Source organism: Tasmannia lanceolata, unplaced genomic scaffold (assembly GCF_043159265.1).
Source record: "Tasmannia lanceolata isolate RefF3 unplaced genomic scaffold, GAP_Taslan_0.1 ptg000006l, whole genome shotgun sequence".
Classification (NCBI taxonomy): domain Eukaryota; kingdom Viridiplantae; phylum Streptophyta; class Magnoliopsida; order Canellales; family Winteraceae; genus Tasmannia; species Tasmannia lanceolata.
Window position 1 is genome coordinate 25,747,910 of NW_027518683.1, and position 19,058 is coordinate 25,766,967.

The 19,058-nt window shown below is 39.5% G+C and overlaps 1 protein-coding gene across 2 annotated transcripts; it reads left to right on the plus strand.

Moving 5' to 3' along the window:
- The first annotated feature begins 1,271 nt into the window (after positions 1–1,271).
- On the plus strand, positions 1,272–18,319 carry LOC143880153 (putative F-box protein At1g32420). Of its 2 annotated transcripts, none has more exons than XM_077382931.1 (4): positions 1,272–1,909; positions 15,670–16,781; positions 16,880–17,027; positions 17,829–18,319. In XM_077382931.1, exons 2-3 carry the CDS (start codon positions 15,676–15,678, stop codon positions 16,938–16,940), a joined length of 1,167 nt encoding a protein of 388 aa, XP_077239046.1. In that variant the 5' UTR covers positions 1,272–1,909; positions 15,670–15,675; the 3' UTR covers positions 16,941–17,027; positions 17,829–18,319. The 2 variants fall into 2 exon arrangements, with proteins under 2 accessions (XP_077239046.1, XP_077239045.1); XM_077382930.1 differs by having other exon boundaries at positions 1,273–1,809.
- Positions 18,320–19,058: the final 739 nt, after the last annotated feature.

Below are 19,058 nucleotides of genomic sequence, written 5' to 3' on the forward strand. Positions count from 1 at the left end.
TGTATGTTTAGAACACCCATATTTATAGGAAAAACAAAATATGACCGTTCAGTGGCATTACGGTAATTCCAGCAAAATTCCAAACGGCTCTTTTTCAGACCGTTGGAGTGTTCTCGGAGTTCCGAGAAAAAATCTCGGAGTTCCGAGAAGCCACACAGAAATTGAAAAAAGTCTACTGGACCATTTCTCGGAGTTCCGAGAAAAACTCTCGGAGTTCCGAGAAGCCTATGCAGAGCAGATTTTCAATTCTGTTTTTGGGCTTCCAGTTCTCAACCAAGATGGGATTGCTATGAGGGTTCCAAGGTGTTGGAACTCCACAAATACAATCACTTGTTTATTTAGGGTGTGTGAGATTACCTTAATTATGCCTCTAAAAACCTAATCTAGGTTTGGATCAATTACATTTAAAAAATGGTCTTCAATATTAATTTCTTCATGTCTTCAAGTCTTCATGACTTCTTGCTTGATGACTTTGGCCTTCCAATTAGTGGTCCAATGTGGGCTTCTTGGCCTTCAATCCAAGCATCCTTGATCTTACTTTATCAAGATCTACAACTTAGACAAACAAACACATTAGTGATAAATGATCACTTGTGAATTGGAATCATCAAAACAAGATGGGAATGCCAAGGTAAAAACCATTGGGCTTACAGGTACTTGTTCAGAAAAACGTAGTAAAATAACGGAAACACAAAAAAATGAGTTTAGAATTTTGTCATTTACAAAATATGGTGCAAGTAAAATTGGAAAGTTGGCCCAAAAAAATGTGTTTAAAACACATTTTAAACTTGTTTAAAATGTTTGCCTAAAAAAAAAGGAGTTTTATTTGTTGTGAAAGTTTTAGACCGAGTTTTAAAAAGCACACCAATAAAACACAAAAATGGAGTTTTGCTAACTACATTCCTCGAAACAATGATATGACCTTGCTTTGGCCCACTTAGTGGGTCCATGCGGGATCATGGTGGACCCCTCTGGTTCGTGATCTATTAGCTGTCCACTGTGTTTGCACTCATTTGGGCAGTGTGAATGTCATATTATGGATTGTTCTTAAATCTTATTTTCATACGTCAAACAAACACTTAGACCATATTTGGCAGGCATGAAATATTTTTACATGGAATATTAGATTACAATGTGGTGAGAGACGGATAGGGGGGAGAGAGAGAGAGAGAATTCAGTGGGAATGAGAGAGGAGATGATGCCAAGTTGCTGAAAAATAAGGAAAAAAAGAGTTTGACTAGTTTTTTCTTTCCTTATTTCTCAGCAACTTGGCATCATCTCTCATTCCCACTCATCTCTCTCCCCATCCCACCCTCCTTGCCCCTCTCCTACAACTTGATAAACTTATTTTCCATGGAAATTTGTTTCATGGCTTCCAAAATAGCTTTACTTGGGGGTGAACTATGCAGACCATGAATCGATCATCATCGGACAAATTTGCATCCCATATTATTGTTCATTTGAAGAATTAGGTAAAAGTTCCACTTATTGCGCTGGAAGTGCTCGGTTTGTTATGGGTGTTAGTGTGCATAAGGCCTCTCAAAAATGAGAATGGCTCGAGGAAAACTTTAGGTACGAAGGTGGGACCCAATCGAAGAATGACTCGGTGAAAGTGATACAATTGCCCCCCGTTTTTTTTCAAATTTTGGATAGCCCCCTCTATTGTATTTACAGTACTATGACTAGTCGGCCAATGGTAAATTCGCACCCCCTGTAGGATAATTCACACCCCTCTAAACGTTAAAAAGGCGTTAAATTCTGACGAACGAGAAGAAATTCGCATCCCGGAAATCAAGAAACCCTAGCAAGGTGATTTCTGTTCCTCCTTCTTTACCTTCGTCTTGGATAAATTGCTCTCTGTTATGGAGAATTTCTCTTGCCAGTCCCTGTTATCTGCTGTATTTTTCTTGTCAGTACCTATACATTTCACTTTCTTCTTCTATTACTTCTTTTCTCGCTCTGTTCATGAAGAATCTTTCGTTTTAATATCTGTTCTTTTTATTCTTTAATGGATTGTATCTTTTCTTGGATGAATTCTTTTGTGCAGAGGTTAGTACTATCCGATAATTCCCTGTTAACCCATTTTTGTTTTCTCTCAGAGTTTCTTTTTCATAACTTTGGTTGTGGGTGTTCTTTAATATTTTATTTTATCATGTAAAGAAATTAAATGAAAATTCCATTGTTTTTTTCATGTTTTTGAGTTTTCTTTTGACATTTCTTCATTAATCAAATTATAAATTAGTCTATATGGAATTTAATCATCAAAAGTTATGAATATCCAAAATAAAATAACTAAAGATCGCATATCTGATAAAGAAATAACAACTGAAGATTGTCCTATCGGCCAAATCTGCCACTCGCCCTGGTACCCCGCCTTACTCCTCGAAATCTGAAAAACAACATTATAATGGAATGAGCTAGAATTCAACGTGTGAACTAGATTCCTACCGCAGATGGATCAAGCATGCAATTCAACAAAATTAAAAGCATTTTTGAAAGCCATGATTAAGATCACGTTTGTTCTCGACAGAATGGGTCTAAACAGTTTCTCCGTAGGACTGTAGTGGAAAGATCCCTGCGGATCCCACAAAAACTACGAAAACCTCATCGAATGACGTTTGGCAACTAGATTTGGGCCTCTCGTTCGAGAATCTAACCATAAATCATATCTTCTATGAAAGCTCATTAATATTAGACTATCTAGGATGATCAATTCCAGTTTCTTACCTCAAAGATCGGTTCTCAAATGCTAGATTCCTTATTCGTCCACCGTTCTCTCTTCCTCTAGGGTTTGCTCTGGAGAAAAGTGATGTAAATCAAGGGTTAATGGTGTATTTGTATGGGGAACCCTAGGTTTATTGTTAATTAACTGAATTACCCCTTCAAACTTTTAAAATTCCCCAAAATATCCTTATGTAATCCGTTTTGGGGTATTTTATTCTCCCCCTTCGAAAAATTTTGTCCTCAAAATTTAATAGTGGAAGTTAGTATCTTGGGAAGAGATAGGGGTACTTTTCCTTCATTTCTTCTTCCAACTCCCAGGTGGTCTCTCTCTCTCGGTGTGGTTTCTCAACTGAACCTTCACATAAAAGATAGTGCGCTGCTGCAACACTTGATCTTTCCTATCTATGATACGCACAGGCTGCTCGTCATAGGTCAAGTCTTCTCTCAATCGGAGCGGGTTGGGTCTATGACATTGCTTGGATCTAAGATGTACTTCATCAACATAGAGACCTAGAATACATTTTGAACGCCCACTAAGGAGGGTGGCAATGCCAATCGATAAGCCACTGTCCCGATCCTTTCTCTGGAAGTGTCCCACATACTTGGGACTCAACCTGCCTCGGATCCCAAACCTCATCACTCCCTTAGTAGGAGAGACCCTGAAAAAAACATGGTCGCCAACTTCAAATTCTAATGCCTTCCACCTGGAGTCTGCATAGCTCTTTTGGCGGCTCTGGGTTACGCAAAGGTGCTCTCTAATCAACTATACTTTCTCTGCTTTCTATTTTAAGATATCTGGTCTTAACAATTTCCTCTCTCCCACATCATCCCAGGAAATCGGGGATCTGCACTTCCTGCCATACAAGGCCTTATACGGGGCCATCTGAATACTCGCCTGATAACTGTTATTATAGGCGAACTCTACTAAGTAAGGGTAACTGCTTGTCCCATGAGCCCTGAAAATCAATAAAGCAGGCTCTCAACATATCCTCTAGGATCTGATTTGTCTCTTCGGATTGGCCATTTGCCTGTGCCTTGTTACAATTTAGCTTAGTCCCCAATGCCTTGTGTATGCTCTTCCAAAATTGTGATACAAACCTAATACAGCCTAGTACAACCAGACACTTCAGGAGTGTAGTGATGAGCCTAGTGCAGCCATATCATTCTATAGGAGTGAAATTGATGATTCATTTGATGATGTTGAGCATACTACGGAGCATGTCGATGCTGAGCTTGTCACAAAGCTTATTGTAGATCCTGCAGAGACAGAGTTAGAGAGTGTAGTGACTGATGCGACACTACCAGAGTTAGGTGAGCAGGAGTCTACTGTGGAGGATTGCCATATTGAGGACCCGACTGAGCATACTGAGTCAGATGAGTTATCAGCAGATGATCGTATTGATGCTGATCTTGGATTGGTGTTATCAGTTATCTTCATTTATCATGCCAATCCAAGAGGAGTATGGGACGATCTTTCCAGCTTTTGTGCTATCCATGAGGGGATTGTGTTCTTGTGGTTTTCCATTAATGATGCCTGCACCTTTATTCCACTCGTATGTTATCCTATCTTCACGGGCATTACTAGCCATTTCACATACGAGCACCTTCGATGGGATACTCATCTACATTTTTTTACCCTAGCGGAGTCCTACTGTTAGGCTGAATGAGGCTTATTTGGGTCATGTTATAAATGCTTTGGCTAAACCTATTGATGGGAGAGGTGAAATTTCAGCTTCTGAATCTCGGTACTGTAAGGCAATTCGAATAGAGGAGTTGCTCGACATGGAGGCCCCATCGGAGAAAAGAGGAGGGAGGGTGATTGACCTGGCCAACTCTCCAGTGGCACCCGCCCTCAGGCTAGGCCAGAAGCCTCGTATCAAGAAGGGTACCATTACCAGATGCCCTCGGGGGAGGGAGAGGTGGTACCCGGAGCAAGGGATGGATCGGTAGATGGAGGACTAGTTGCCATTGTTCAGGGTGAGGGTTGGAGTGTCGGAACATTAGTCGTATCGAGCCAAGTAAGGCTGGGGGGTGTTTTTAAAGGCCTTTTCTTCATCTCTAGTTCAAGGCCTTATGGTGAACGAAGTTGATTACGCGAGTCTTAGATGGCGAGTGCAACCTCGCTCCCACAAACTTATAACTTTAGCCAGCCGAGTTGATCCACCAGCATCTGTTGAAGATGCCAATTGTAAGGTCCCCTAAACACGCACCCTTCTTAGTATGTCGCGCACATCCGTTTTTCAGTAGGGGTAGCTTGCTTCCACTAGTGGCGAGCGGGCGAAGGGTCCAAAGAACACGTAGCCGAGGGCGAGGGCCGAGTCACAAAATCCAATAGTTTCATTTTCATTCTTGTTCATCAATCAGAAATCAAGACAAACCGGAACAAGACGACAAGGGAATGCCGCTACACTAATATGGGTAGCAAGGACGGCGTAGATCCGGATGATTGATGGAAGGAACACCAGACATATCCCATGCTTCTCGCTCCCCCCAGCTGGCTGATGGAAATGGACTGACTACAGGAGATATTCCTGTTACTTTGTCTGTGCCTGTTGGACAAGCAAGATGGATGCGCCATGGATAGGAACCCCCCCCTACGTAATAGGTCTCCACCCTTACATAATAGGGCAAGCTGCCCTCGTCGCTCTAGACGACCCGAAGAAGGAAGAACTCCAGAGGCGGGGTTAGGTGCGTAATCAGAACAAATTGTGCATTCAATGCTCAAATTCCAGCTGAAAGTGTTCTGCAGCTCATAATCTCATATTCTGGAAAATGAGGCGTGGGCAAATGGCAACAATTCTGTCCAATAACACCAAAAACATTATTCCAATCCTCCGGCCTTCACAAACAAACAATCCACCAAAACCGCATATTGTAATCCCGCATAACATCAATTAGTACCGCGCACGCTAGAGTGAGATGGAGAAACATGCTTTGTATTGCAACATGGAGAAGCTTACAAGTTTGAGAGTTGATCCCCAAATGATTGGGACTCCCCTATGTATAGGCCTTTGACTTTACATCAATGGTCCAGATTGTGCCATTTGGCACCCATCCAACGGAGCAGTGAAATTCCTTTCGGGTGATTCATCAATAGGGGACCCTCCCATCGGAAGTTGCTTCTTGGAATGCCTTCGCTAGTTGGAAAGGCTTTCGTTTCTTTTAGTCGGGCGAACGCTACCCTATAGAATAGAATTCAGTTCCTTGATTCGAACCAGACTGACCCACTTCAGAGGGGAAGGTTTGGAGGAGAGATATTCTCTGTGATTAGGGTTCCTTGGTCTCTTGAGCCTCCTTCATCCAACAATCCTCCTAACAGCTCTCCGCCTCAGCCGCCCTATCCTTGGTCGATCATTCTCAAGCCTCTAAATGCCTCCATCTCCTATTGCAGCTCGCCCTTTCTTATCTTCTCTACATCAATCGGGGATACACGACAGAAGGAATTGTTCTATCTCCAAATTTCACTTTCACCAAGCGTAGGTTTATTTCAAAAATCTTTTCTCTTTGTATTACGAATCGTGTCTCTTTCTTGTGAGACCGAGGTCGATAAATAGTAAATGTAGAGAGCCAAATTCTACTACCTCCTTGGCTGACGCCTCAAGTTGGGAGGCTGCCGAGCTTGGGCCTACGGTGCCTCGCCTCTCTCTGATGGGGATCTCAAAGACAAGTTCTTTAAAGAAGGGGAATTTGATGCAGGAGCATCCCTAGATTTTCTACACCGGCCTTTGATACCTCTTAGGGTAGTGTTGTTTTGGTTTCGTCTAGGCTCATGCTTGTAATTATGCTACTCATATGTTTTAGTGGTCTTTTTCATTAGTAGGAGTAGTTTGGTTATTTTGTGGCTACTCATGGTACTTTTTGGTCATTTCCCTACACTTATGCGTAGTTAAGTCATTTTGCTTGTAAGTGGTCTATAAAAGGGACTTTTCCTTCCGTTTGTAAAAGGTTTATATTTTGAATTTGAATTTGAAAAGAGAATTGTATCTAGATCTTAGATCTAGTGGGATTTGGAGGAAAACCTCTCTCAAAAGAGGATTTTCTTGTAGAATTTTCGTCCAAGAGAAAAATGAGCTTGGAAATCAAGCTCCTCCATGGAATTTCAGCATCTTTTGACTTGAAAATCAAGGTTTCATCCATCTTTATTGCTGAATTTCAAACATTTTTATGAAGAATCCATCAAGAAGAGCTCACAAATTCATGATTCTGCTCTAATTTAAAAGTTGCTAGAATTTTTGGTCCTACTGTGTGTACTCTTCGTCATCAACATGGAATTGGAAACATTTCGGTTGATTCGTGCCTGTTTCGGTGGAATTTATGATCATGGTTTCCCTAGCTAGTAATCCTTCAAATACATTACCTATAAAAAAATACAGATACACCCCCTCAACTATGGCCAAATTCCACTTCTAACCCCGTGGTATCGAAGGTGCCAAAGACACCCCCTCAACTTTCTGACATTTTAAAGTAGACCCCCCTAACTTTTCACCATATAGTTCTAAATTCATCAAAGACACCCCGTGACAATTTCTTTGTTCCCGTCCACCCCGTCACATAACAAGCATTATTGAAAACTAAGGGGGTGTCTTTGGTACCTTTGATACCACAGGATTAGAAGTGGAATTTGGCCATAGTTGAGGGGTGTATATATATTTTTCCCGAAAAAACGAAAAGAAAAGGGAAGACCAAGCGACCTATGTTCCCAACCGCTATCAATGGTTACTGATGCATGAACCCAAACCCCCTCCCACCACCCAAAAAAAAAACATTATTGACTCCTGTGAAAGCTCGACAACACCAGATCAATCCTCATTTGTTGGATTTATTTCCTATCCTCTATACACTTTTCCATAGCCATTCCACGTTCCCATTTCCATTCTAAAAAAATCATTTATTTCCTATCCTCTATAAACTTTTCCATAGCCATTCCACGTTCCCATTTTCATTCTAAAAAAATCATCAACCTCTCTTGGTTGGTCATCCTTAACATCTTTTTCCTCTTCCTTCTCTCTGTGTTGCTTTGTCATGCTGTTCTCATGAAAATGCTGTTCTCATCAACTGTCAATTGATTGACTACTTCATGCCGTTTAGAGTGACATATCTCAACTTGAGGCAGTGCCTTAAAATCTTGTCAGTTATCATTAAGAATATATTGATCATTTTACATCAAATTGATGTATACATATAACTGATGTATCATGCTTATTTCATATTATTAAATAGGAGATTCCGACGAATTCCGTGTTATATTAGCTCCGCAACAAAGGAAGAGAGCTAGTTACATTCCAATCTGTCACAAATATTGTTCTCGAGAATTTCTCGGCAAGGGAAAATCTCGGGATATTTTAAAAAAAATATTTTTTTTTTCGGGTTTATATTGGGAAAAAGCGGTAAAATATCAAATATATACAATTTTTAACCCGAAATTAGGGTAGGCCGAAGGCTTTAGGATGTTCGGGAGATTTTTAGAGTAAATGAGAAGATCAAGATATATTTTAAAGTCAAGCCCTCAATTCATTGCGATATTTCGCTATAAATCCACAAGAAACTCAGCTTCTTGTGTTTATATCGTTTAGTCAAAATCTCGTGATTTTCTAGCGAGAAATTCAATTTTTCTGCGATATTTGTGACAGAGATTCCAATATCTTCCATAAACATGGTAGGTGGTATAAAGGAATGTAATGTGATCTTGTATAGATAGAGCTAGTTGCAAGAACAATCTCGTACGAAATGTAGAGAAGTTGCGATTGCAAATAGAAAAACATCCTTGTCCTTGCATGATCACATGGTTGGGGAAAGTTATTTGTGGTGGAAAGAGAATTTAGAAGTTATTAGACTGTATCGTTATTAGTTTCTCTATTCTCATTTACCGAAAAAGTTATAATATCTTGTGCCTAAACTTTTCATTTCTTGTACAACCTTTGTCTTCACATACACCATAACATGTGGTACTATAAGAAGTTCCAAATGTCATTTTAAACTATTGAATGCCTTGTAAAGTTTTGCTAGCTTGTGTATTTTTGTTTCTCACTAATCAGTAATCACTACTATAATTCATTAAGATGTCATGATTGACCATTGCATCCTCCTTCAATTCAAATTATCTATATCTAGCAATGAACTCTTTTCCTGTCACATTCGTTTTCTTTTATGGGAAAAACTCAGGGTTAGGGTGCATCTATGGTCTAAGTTTAGAGGATACTGATTTCCAAATTTAATAAAAAAATGAATGTTTGTCTCTTTTAATTTTAATGTCGGAATATCAAAGAATAGAAGGCTGCTTCTTTTTTATTTTAACGGGTCTCATGAATCCTATTAGCGCACCATGTCTTCTAAGGCAAGGTTGGAGAGCTCCGATTTGATTTTGGGGCTCATGGTGTCTATAGTTTAGTTTAAAATAAGCATTTACAGTCCCAAATAACATTCAGAAATTTGATCAAGTCTGAACTAGGGTCTTCACACATATGTTAGCTTTAAAGACAAGTCATCAACAAACTTAATTCAATCCAAGTAAGCATGCAACAATAATATCATATCATCTGAAATTAGATCAATAGATAAGGTTAGCCATGTGACAGGGTTTAGAACAATCCAAAATAATTCAAAGTAAACAAGACTAGGTCCTCAACACCTAACTACGGTAGGATAGTGTCAAAACAGATATGGGGGTGAGCGGATGAGGCTAACTGAAGGGATATGACAAGAAGAAATAGGCAAGGTCTCACCCAATGATGTGCATGTCATCCTCAAATCCTGTGGTGTAAAGGCCCCAGAGGAGGAGCAATCGCGTTGGCCCGATCTGTCAATGGATCTAAGCCAGCCATTGGTACGATATAGTGATGGCGGGAAAATGGTGAAAACAGCAGTGGAACACACTGGACATCAAGTGCAGCATGTAGCAGCCACAATTAGATGAAGATGGACTATAAATTGCTCTAACTGTAGTCTTAGCGAGGAAGTCCAGATGGAGGAAGCAGGAGAAATGGTTAGGGGTAGCAACTCTAATAGCTGGTTGTCCAATGAGGGACAAATCAGAGGAAAACCAAGAGGTAAACCTACTGACAGAAGGTTACAGATTTGGACTAGAAATTGCTCTAACTCTAGGCTTAGCAAGGAAGTCCAGATGGAGGAAGCAGGAATAATGGTTAGGGGTAGCAGCTCTAATAGCTGGTTGTCCAATGAGGAGGGACAAATCAGAGGAAAACCAGGAGGTAAACCTACTGTCAGAAGGTTACAGATTTGGACTGTCGAAAGAGGAAGATGCCAACAACTAAGGGAAAACATGCGGAAGACCAAAGGAGAAAGGAGGAGGGAATAGGGAAGTTTATCTATTTATTTTTTTGGTCGATAAAATAGGGGAAGTTATCTGCTATGAACAATCCCTTGACACTGTCGAATAGCAACCTACTGTTTGCAGTCAACAGGGAGGTAAGGAGAGATAAAAGGAAAAGAAAGATAGAAAGAAGAAGAGAGGAGGAGGAGGAAGGAAAAGAGAAGAGAAGGAGAGAAAAAGAAGAAAGAACGGAAGGGGAAGGAGAAGAGGGGAAGAAAGAAACCCTAACCTGGGCGTCCAATGGTTGCTCACAATTTCTCCAAGAACTTGAGACTTCTGTCCCTTAGGCCTTTTAAATGAGTTTTAAGTGAGAATGTGGGCCCTCCATAAACCAATAAGATATGTTATAACCTGGACTTAAGTTATAACAAAAGACTTAATTACCTTCACACTTAAAGCAAAACAACTCTGAAACCAAAATCCCATCATAAACATATACTGCCCCCATAAATAGTCCATAACTTCCTCAAATCACATCCGAATTGCATCATCTTGGGCTCGTTAGATAGGTAATCGTAAAACTTTTTTTATAACACCAAAATCAAGACAAATGGATAAGATTTGATACCCTACAAGTAGGCTAAAGCTTAAAGGTCGAAATGGAAATCATGGTCAAGGTAAAGGGACAGTGGTGAGGTGGTGATGGGCCCTAGGTGATGTGGACAGCCCCCACATCTAGGCTCCTTAATAACAATATAATGAAATATAAAGCCCAAGATAAGTAAAAAAACTATATAAATGGAAAGTCCCTAAAGATGGTCTGCAGGGAAGGCCGGATCACATCAATATTTAAATAGGGTTTTCTCGCATGGAAATTTTTTGGAAATCATTGCTTGTGCATAATAGTAATAGTCTTTTTGGCTCCATTCATCAGCTTGCCAATGACTCCAATGAAATGCCTCATTATAGATTCCCAATCTATGCTCCGTCTTTTGTAAAAAAAAAAATTCTTTGGCTCTGTTGTTAGGCCTTGGCCTACACTAACTCTTGTATTTTGTCCTTCAGCAATGAAGTCTTTCTTATGTAGCAAAAAATGGAGCTTTGAATTGCAACTTGGGTGAGGGAATCTTATAAATTTTCTCGAAACTTGTAAGGGGATTATCTTTCCCTCTTATGGGTTAGAATCTACTGTTAAAGTTTGGCTATTAGCTATGATCTGTAGACACGGACACGGATTGTCGGACACTACAAACTCCAAAATTTAGAAACTGGGATACGACTAAAATAGAAAGTATATATGATACAGCAACAAATATTAGTTAAAGAAGAGCTAAAAAGAGTTTATGACACTATACAATATAAAACAGAATGTCATACTTGACATGAGACAAAAATGTGTCCACACACCCACATTATTTTAACACTTGTAGCAGTACATTTAAAAGTGTAAAGGAGTGTCGACACAGGTGGACACGCCTGCCGTGTCGGACACGGCAGGACACGTGTGTCAGCAATAAATTCGAAGTGTCGGCTAAATCATAGGCTATTAAAGATCTTAAATTAATAAAATGAAAAAAATTTCGCAAGCCCCTTTGAAACTCGGCATGTGGCATCCACCTATTGCCGCTGACCACCCAGTCTGACAGCTTTCGATATGGGTGTGTTTGCTCAACCATATGTTGAGCATTGGTTAGTCAATGGTAATCTAGGCGTAAGATGCTATATGTGGGTCGTGCAAAGTTTCATGAAAATCTACACTAATTACTGTTGGATCCCGTAGGGGATTCAAATTTCAAATTCATAAATCCAATCAATCCTGGCGGGTCATCCGAGAGTTTGCCATTAATTGTCTCTAACAAAGGTGTGCTGGGACCTATAATTAGGCCTGCAGACGCTTCTGAATGGTTGGTGGGGCCTAAGAATGCTTCTTTGGCTGTATCTATTAGCAACCCCAGTTCGTTTCGCCCTTGCTCTCGAACTAAACTTCCTCGTGCCCATGGAATTATGGGGTCTAGATTTCTGGAAAGTCTCCTTATGAATTTGTTTAGAAAATCTTTGGTATTAAAGACTGGAGCTAGAAAACTAAATAGTAGTTTGTTGAAATTCCGAAAAATTCTCAAGTCAGGTAGCTTGGGTCCTCTCTAGTTATTTTGTATCGGTGGATCCTGCGACGAAGACGGATTATATCACGTACGACTGTATGTTTAGGGGTGTATTATGTTTTGGAAACTATTCTACTCTGTGGCCCACTCTAAATGGTTTGGGGCTTAGGCTTTGACTTTTAGCTGATTACTCACCTTTCTCGGTCCTTCTGAATTTTGGTAGTGGGAGGGGGTCTTTCTTGGGAAGATGCGAAAAGACCCTGAGAAGGGACGTTTCGCTTAAAGGAAATTAATTGTCTTGGCAAGAGGTTTCGGATGGGGTCACTTTCAGTGACCTTTCTGGTCTATTCATAAGGCGGTAAAGCATATTATTTGATGCGTTATTTAATGAGTTATCTGGATTGTAATGATTTAAATGCAGACTTTGTATTTTTTGTAAGTAAGGATGGATAGTCTGGCTTCCGGGCAGCAGGAATCCTCATCATGCCCAGGGGGGCGTAAGAGAAATTTATTTACGGAAATCATGCTGCTGAAAACATCCTTCATAAGATAAGAAGGATGGCCTATGATGAAAGATTAGCCTCCATTAACAGATTTCTAGAGAATAGTAGAAATCGGAAGAGAACATGGGACGTCTCGAAGGAGATGGCTATTTCCTATTTGGAGGAAGAGATTGAAGCTTGAAGAAGCCCAGGGTTTCTGAACAGGAATCCAGAATCGGGGAATTTATCGATGCCCTTTCTGCAAAGTCTCCTTGATGATCTTGGTAAATGCTCTCCTTAGTTGACACAGTTTTGTCACTGTTTGAGGGTGTCATTAGGCTGGGGGCCTGATCGAGGTGGATAATAGAAATGTGTCCAATGTGCTTGGGTTTGTTCGGTAATCAGGATAGATTCCCTGAACTCCCCTGATGGTAGGAAAACGAAGGTTGAATGTTTACTACAAGGTTTTGGTATGAACAGGTCGGGGAAAGTTCCTGCTCCTTTGAGGGTTAAAACATCACTGGTTTGACTCAGGGTATACCTTTGTCAGCCCTTTCCGATACTATGTAATGTTAAGTGGGACCTCTTGTCCCCTTTGTAATTATTTTAGTATCAATAAAATATGTCATCTTTCAAAAAAAAATAAAATTAAAGGGTTTTGCTCGATAAGGTGCTTTGGAAAAGAAATTTTACAATCAATTTTCACGTTGTTTGAGACTTTTTTTTTGATAGGCAAGCTGGGGTTAAGGCGGACCTCGACCAGAATATATTAAAAGGAATTTTTTTGGATGTTTGAGACTTCTACAATTTTTTTTTGGATTTTCTATCAAAACATGTGTAAAATTTCTTTTCCAAAGCACCTTAACGAGTGCCCTTAGGCACTTGTTAGCAAAACCTATAATTAAAAACCCATAAACAGTCAAGAACTTACCTTAAGCAAAATTGGGTTCACCTAGTTTAGCCAGTGACTAGTTACTAAGTTTTTTATTGACTTGATAGGCCAAGCCAAGTCGACTATGGGCGAGTCAATGATTAACGTAGTGATTATGTGCACATTAATCTATATTGCATGCCTAAAGCATATCCTTTCTTAAGGCATCAAGTAATCGATAGGAGAAGCCACATGGCTCTCATGTAGCTATGGTACCAACCCTTTTGCCTGGCAATTCACAAACTCTCATGAACTATTTTCAAATATGTAGTTCTTACGTCCACTTTTTACGCTATCTGGGATGGATTGTTGTGGTCTCTCTCTCTCTCTCTCTATATATATATATATATATATATATATATATATATATATATATATATATATATATATATAGAAGAGAAAAGCAGAGAATTTTTTGAATTTTTTGAAAAATCTGTGAGAATTACACATCACCTTTTTTTGCTTTTCTTAACAAAGGCACCCATTAAAGGTCCATATTTTCAATCCTGCCCCCATCACAATACCTATCTTATCCTTCTTTATGATTTTTTTATTATATATTTTGTCCACAAAGTCAACATATGTGACGTTTTTTCTATGCAAAATTACAAATTGGGTGTATATGTTGCATAATACTACGGATTTTTGTGAACATATTACATAATACTACGGATTCAGGACACCTTTAAAAATATTGACGAATTCCGGGCACCTTAAGAGGAACAACAATTATGGAGACCTCTATAGATTGGAGGGCTAGGATCAGCCTATGGAAATGATTTTACTGGCACAACCTATTTATGTTGTGTTCCATCACATGGACGGTTTGGATCAACCGATGATGTGGTCCGTACAGTTCTTTGTCGGCCCGTGCATCGCACAGGGTTTTATACTGTGTGTGAGGATAGAGTTGCTGCGCTCGAGTGCAGCTAAGCTTAGCTGCGCTCGAGCACAGAGACAGGGTGGGGCCACATTTTGGGTGGGATCCAAAACATTCATTTGATGGGCCCTTTCATGGGTAGGGTGTCCACCAAAAATCAGCTCCATTGGATCACCTTAGGGTGTCCATTTGTGGGGCAAAAAATGGACAGATTTGTGGACAAACAGTATCTGTCCATTTTTGGCCCCACAAATGGACACCCATTGGTGATCCAATGGAGCTGATTTTTGGTAGGCCCCCCATCCATGATGGGGACTTCCAAATGAATGGTTAGGATCACCCCTCCAATGGCCCCACCCCCTTGTTTCTGTGCTCGAGCGCAGCAACTCTATCCTCATATATATATATATATATATATATATATATATATATATATATATATTCTTCACTCACGTGCTTAGTGATTGATTTGTATTTTGAGATGTGTCACTTAAATTATTGGACTGCAAAAAATATGTATTATAAATTTGAGTACTTCACATGTTCTTTAAAATTAATCATAAAATAAATGCATGCAGTGTGATACAATTTGTAGGCCTTGCGACGTTTGTCACTCTACTGGTTTTTGGAACAAACATTGTCACTCAATTGTCACCCTCAATCCATAGTGGCATATGTTCCAATTTAGAGCCTCCACTTAGTGTCCCTTTGTTTGCAACAAACTCTGAAGTCAATAGCTGGGCATAAAAGCTGGCCTTACGAATTGGTGGTAATGCACCCATTACATGGTCCTAGCACATGCACTAGTCATGTAAGGACATAGATATTCATTACCCATGACTGCAACCTTATTAAGATAAAGCAATTTTTTTGGTGTCGTGACCCCAAATGCTCACCTTACTAGATTCCTGCATGTCTGTAATTCTTGGGAACGAGTAACACCCAAAGCTAACCGGTCACCAGCCTACATATGGACATTATTAACTCATACGATGTCACGTGATTTTAATTTATAGTTCTTATATGTTTCTTGCAGATCTTTCGAGATAGTTTTACAAAATGCGTACTTTTTTATTGCTTAGAATTAGATAGATCATCCCTACTTGTTCAGTTGTTTCCTAACATGTTTTCTCTAACAATTCCTTAAAAACATAGAGTTTTATTTGGTTCTCTTGCTCACTGGGTAAAAAAGAACTATGTTTAGTTCTGTTTTTTAAAAGTACGGTCATATTGTGTATTTGCAAGATATATTTCTTATGGACTTCCTGTTAAATGCTTAGGAGTTAATGGCCCAAGCTAGAAGGAAAAGTATTGACGTTTCCATCATCGGGAGAGGATTCCAAGATTTCCCATATGAGATCATTTTCAACATCTTGTCCTGGTTGCCTGCCATATCTCTTGTAAAAGTCAGGTGTGTTTGTAAACTCTGGTGTGATATAATCAATAGCCCTGGTTTCATTGACGTCCAGCTTAATCAGACAATCCAAAAGCCCACATACCTCATCCAAAATTCTCTTGATCAAAACGTGTACATCATGGAGGAAGAGGAAGGTAGATCCAAGACAACGAAGATTGGTGTGCTTTGTGGATATGCACTAGGTCTTCAGAGTATGTGGGGTTCTAGTAATGGTTTGCTATGTTATTCCAATTTCCCGGACGATCAATCCAATCAATCACAACAACAGGAGTTAATCTACTTATGCAATCCAATTACACAGGATTACAAAATATTTAGAAAACATTATCCATTTACCGAAGCAGGTGCGTTTGGATTTCATCCCCTAACCAAGGAATATAAAGTGATTCGATTTTTCTATTGTGATTCATCTGATGAAGATATATTTGTGGGTGAAATTCTTACTCTTGGTACCGAGTCATGGAGAGCGATTGAAAGCGTGCCTGATCCACTTTCGGGTGATGATGCTATGTGTGTGAATGGAGTTTTATATTGGATGGTAGATTTTGATTTTTGTTCACCGCAATCTATGTACATAGTTTCTTTTGATCTTAAGGATGAGAAGTTTCGGAAGATCTCAGGTCCAATTATCTACAGTGAAAATGTTCCTAATTATTGGTATCTAAAAACATTGGGAGAACACCTTGCTTTTGTGGATGCTGAAATTAATGAGATATGGTTGTTGAAGGACCATCAGGATATTGTTTGGACCAAAGTATTTACTCTGATTCATGAGCAGCCAGAGCATCCTATAATAGTTCTAGGGCCTTGGGGACATCATGGAGTTTTTACCATCATTGACGGTGATGTAAAAGAATTTGGTGTGTACAATTTTGATGACAACAGGTTTACCAGCATTGAGATACCATTTGGTGGGGGAAACGCATGGATGTTTTGGAACATGCCCCTTTACTCAGGAACCCTGGTTTCGCCCAAGTTGAGTACATAGAAACCGTCTTTACATCTTAATTCAAATGACTTATCTTTTCTTAATTCAGTAGTTGGTAACACTTATTTTTCTCTCTTTTTTTTAGTGTTAAAGAAACCCCTTTTTGGGTACAGACTGTTGAAGACCATCAAGAAAGACCATATTGAGTTTTGTTTGATGTCATTATGGTAGCTGTTGTCTGTTGCTTCAAATAAAGATGCAAGCATTTTAGCCTTGGCGGTGTCTTCATCTAGGTATAGATTCTGATGCCCTTATTTAATTATTATTGGGGATGATTTTGAGTTGATATTGCTTTAGCTTCTCTTGGAGGAACCTTAAAAGAGCCCTAGTAGATCTTAGGCGTGGGATCATCCAGTCTAGGTGGGTCAAACAGGGTTGGATTAGACTTGAATTCGTCTGTACGATCAATGGGCTCGATTCTGTCTGACAAATTTCATTGTCCAAAGAATTTTTTTTAAAAGAGCCAGTGTTGGATTCTTTCCTAGTCCTGTTTGGATTTCAGGAATTTTCTGGACAAGTTCGGAAAAGAAATGTTTTTCAAAAATCTCTTAGTTTTCCATTGTTTAATTACAAATGAAAACGCAACATGTACCAGTACCACAACAGTTCAAGTTTTATTTAGATGGACCTTAAATTTATAATGATATCCTCCCCAATAAGCCATAACTATATCATTTGCCTCTAAAGGGTTGAGACAAAACACTTTTCCTAAGAATTTATTTTCCAAAAGATATATTTTTCCTGCAATCCAAACAGAGCTAAGGGTTGGTTTCCAGGCCTCACATCTGCGATGGGTGCATCATTTTTTTTTTCCGGGGGTACCTGTTACTGCTGATCACACCTTCATCCAATGATCGTAGCCTCTTGATCTATTAGGCCTTGTTTAGAGTTCAGGCGGATTGATTTTTTAGGTCTTAATCTTGTTAGTGGTGTGTACATTTTAATTTTGCCTTGTTTATAGTTCAGCCAGGTTGATTTTTTTAGGTCTTTGATCTTATTACTGATGCATACAGCTACATGTTGTTCATTCACAGCTGTATTAGAAACGAGCAATGGGTATGAACTCCTCTATCACAAACAACTGTGAAAGGATTCAAAGAAAATTCCTTTGGAAATATTGGAAGATAGGAATACAAGATTTGCAGCAAAGTTGTGATGGCGGGAATGCATTAGTCATTGGAAATATTGAATTTGTGAGGCTTTGGATTGACCCCTGGTTAAGAGAAAGGACTCCTTTATGTTCTGGGCAAACCAGAAACCAAACTCAAAACCAATGAAACCTGTTCTCAGGTTCCAACACATTAATCAAACCACAAATCCCAGGTGGTCTTCGCGGACAGTTGGTCACTCTAGAGAAGTGTAGCAGACTGAATTACTCTGGGAAATGTCTGGGACTCATCAGCAAAACTTCAAAGCGATCAGGTCTTTGAAGTCCTTCATATGTGATTGAATGAATTTCTCTCTGGCCTTGTATTATTGGAAATTTTTTATTAGATTTTTTTAAAAGAAAATTTTTTTTCTAGCATTTTCTAAACTCATTTTGCGTGAAAATTATTGGCGAAAATAAAAAAAAGTTCCAACCATACGAGGGGGCTTTGATGAGGTGGGGCCCACCATTTTATACCCATGCATAGGGGAGTGATTTATTTGCCTCCTTTTGTTTTACTCGGGACAGCCACCTCTGGTGTATCTATGACTGCGAAGGGGCTGATTTACTCCAATGAGAAGGACTCAACGGCCCTAATTGCCACATACACCGGAGTTGGCTGTCCCATGTAAAGAAAAGGGGCGGATTTTTCATTTCCCGTGCATATTATGGGCAGTTAGGAAATTGGCATATAATGGGTAGTTAGGAAATTGGTTTTAATAAGCCACCTAAAAATTGGGGCTACTTTTTATCTTTCGCATGGATAGAATTAGTTTTAGAGTAATGCTAGGCAGAAACCGAGAGTAGGACCTAAAAGCGGACCGAACAAATTACTTCACGCCGCAACATCATTAGTGACGTGAGCAATTCCTTTAAGTTTAGGGAAATCATAAAAAGTAGTTTTTTCTTTAACACATGGCATATTCTCATTGCAGGTCCCGTTTTAGGTCCTGCTCTAGGTCTACACATCATTTTCTTCTACTGCAGAAATGACCAGCTTCAAGCTGTGGATTTCAGGATATTTTTGCTATAAAATAGCTGAATTCAAGCCTAAAACGGGACCTGCAATGAGAATATGCCATGTGTTAAAGAAAAATTTACTTTTTATGATTTCCCT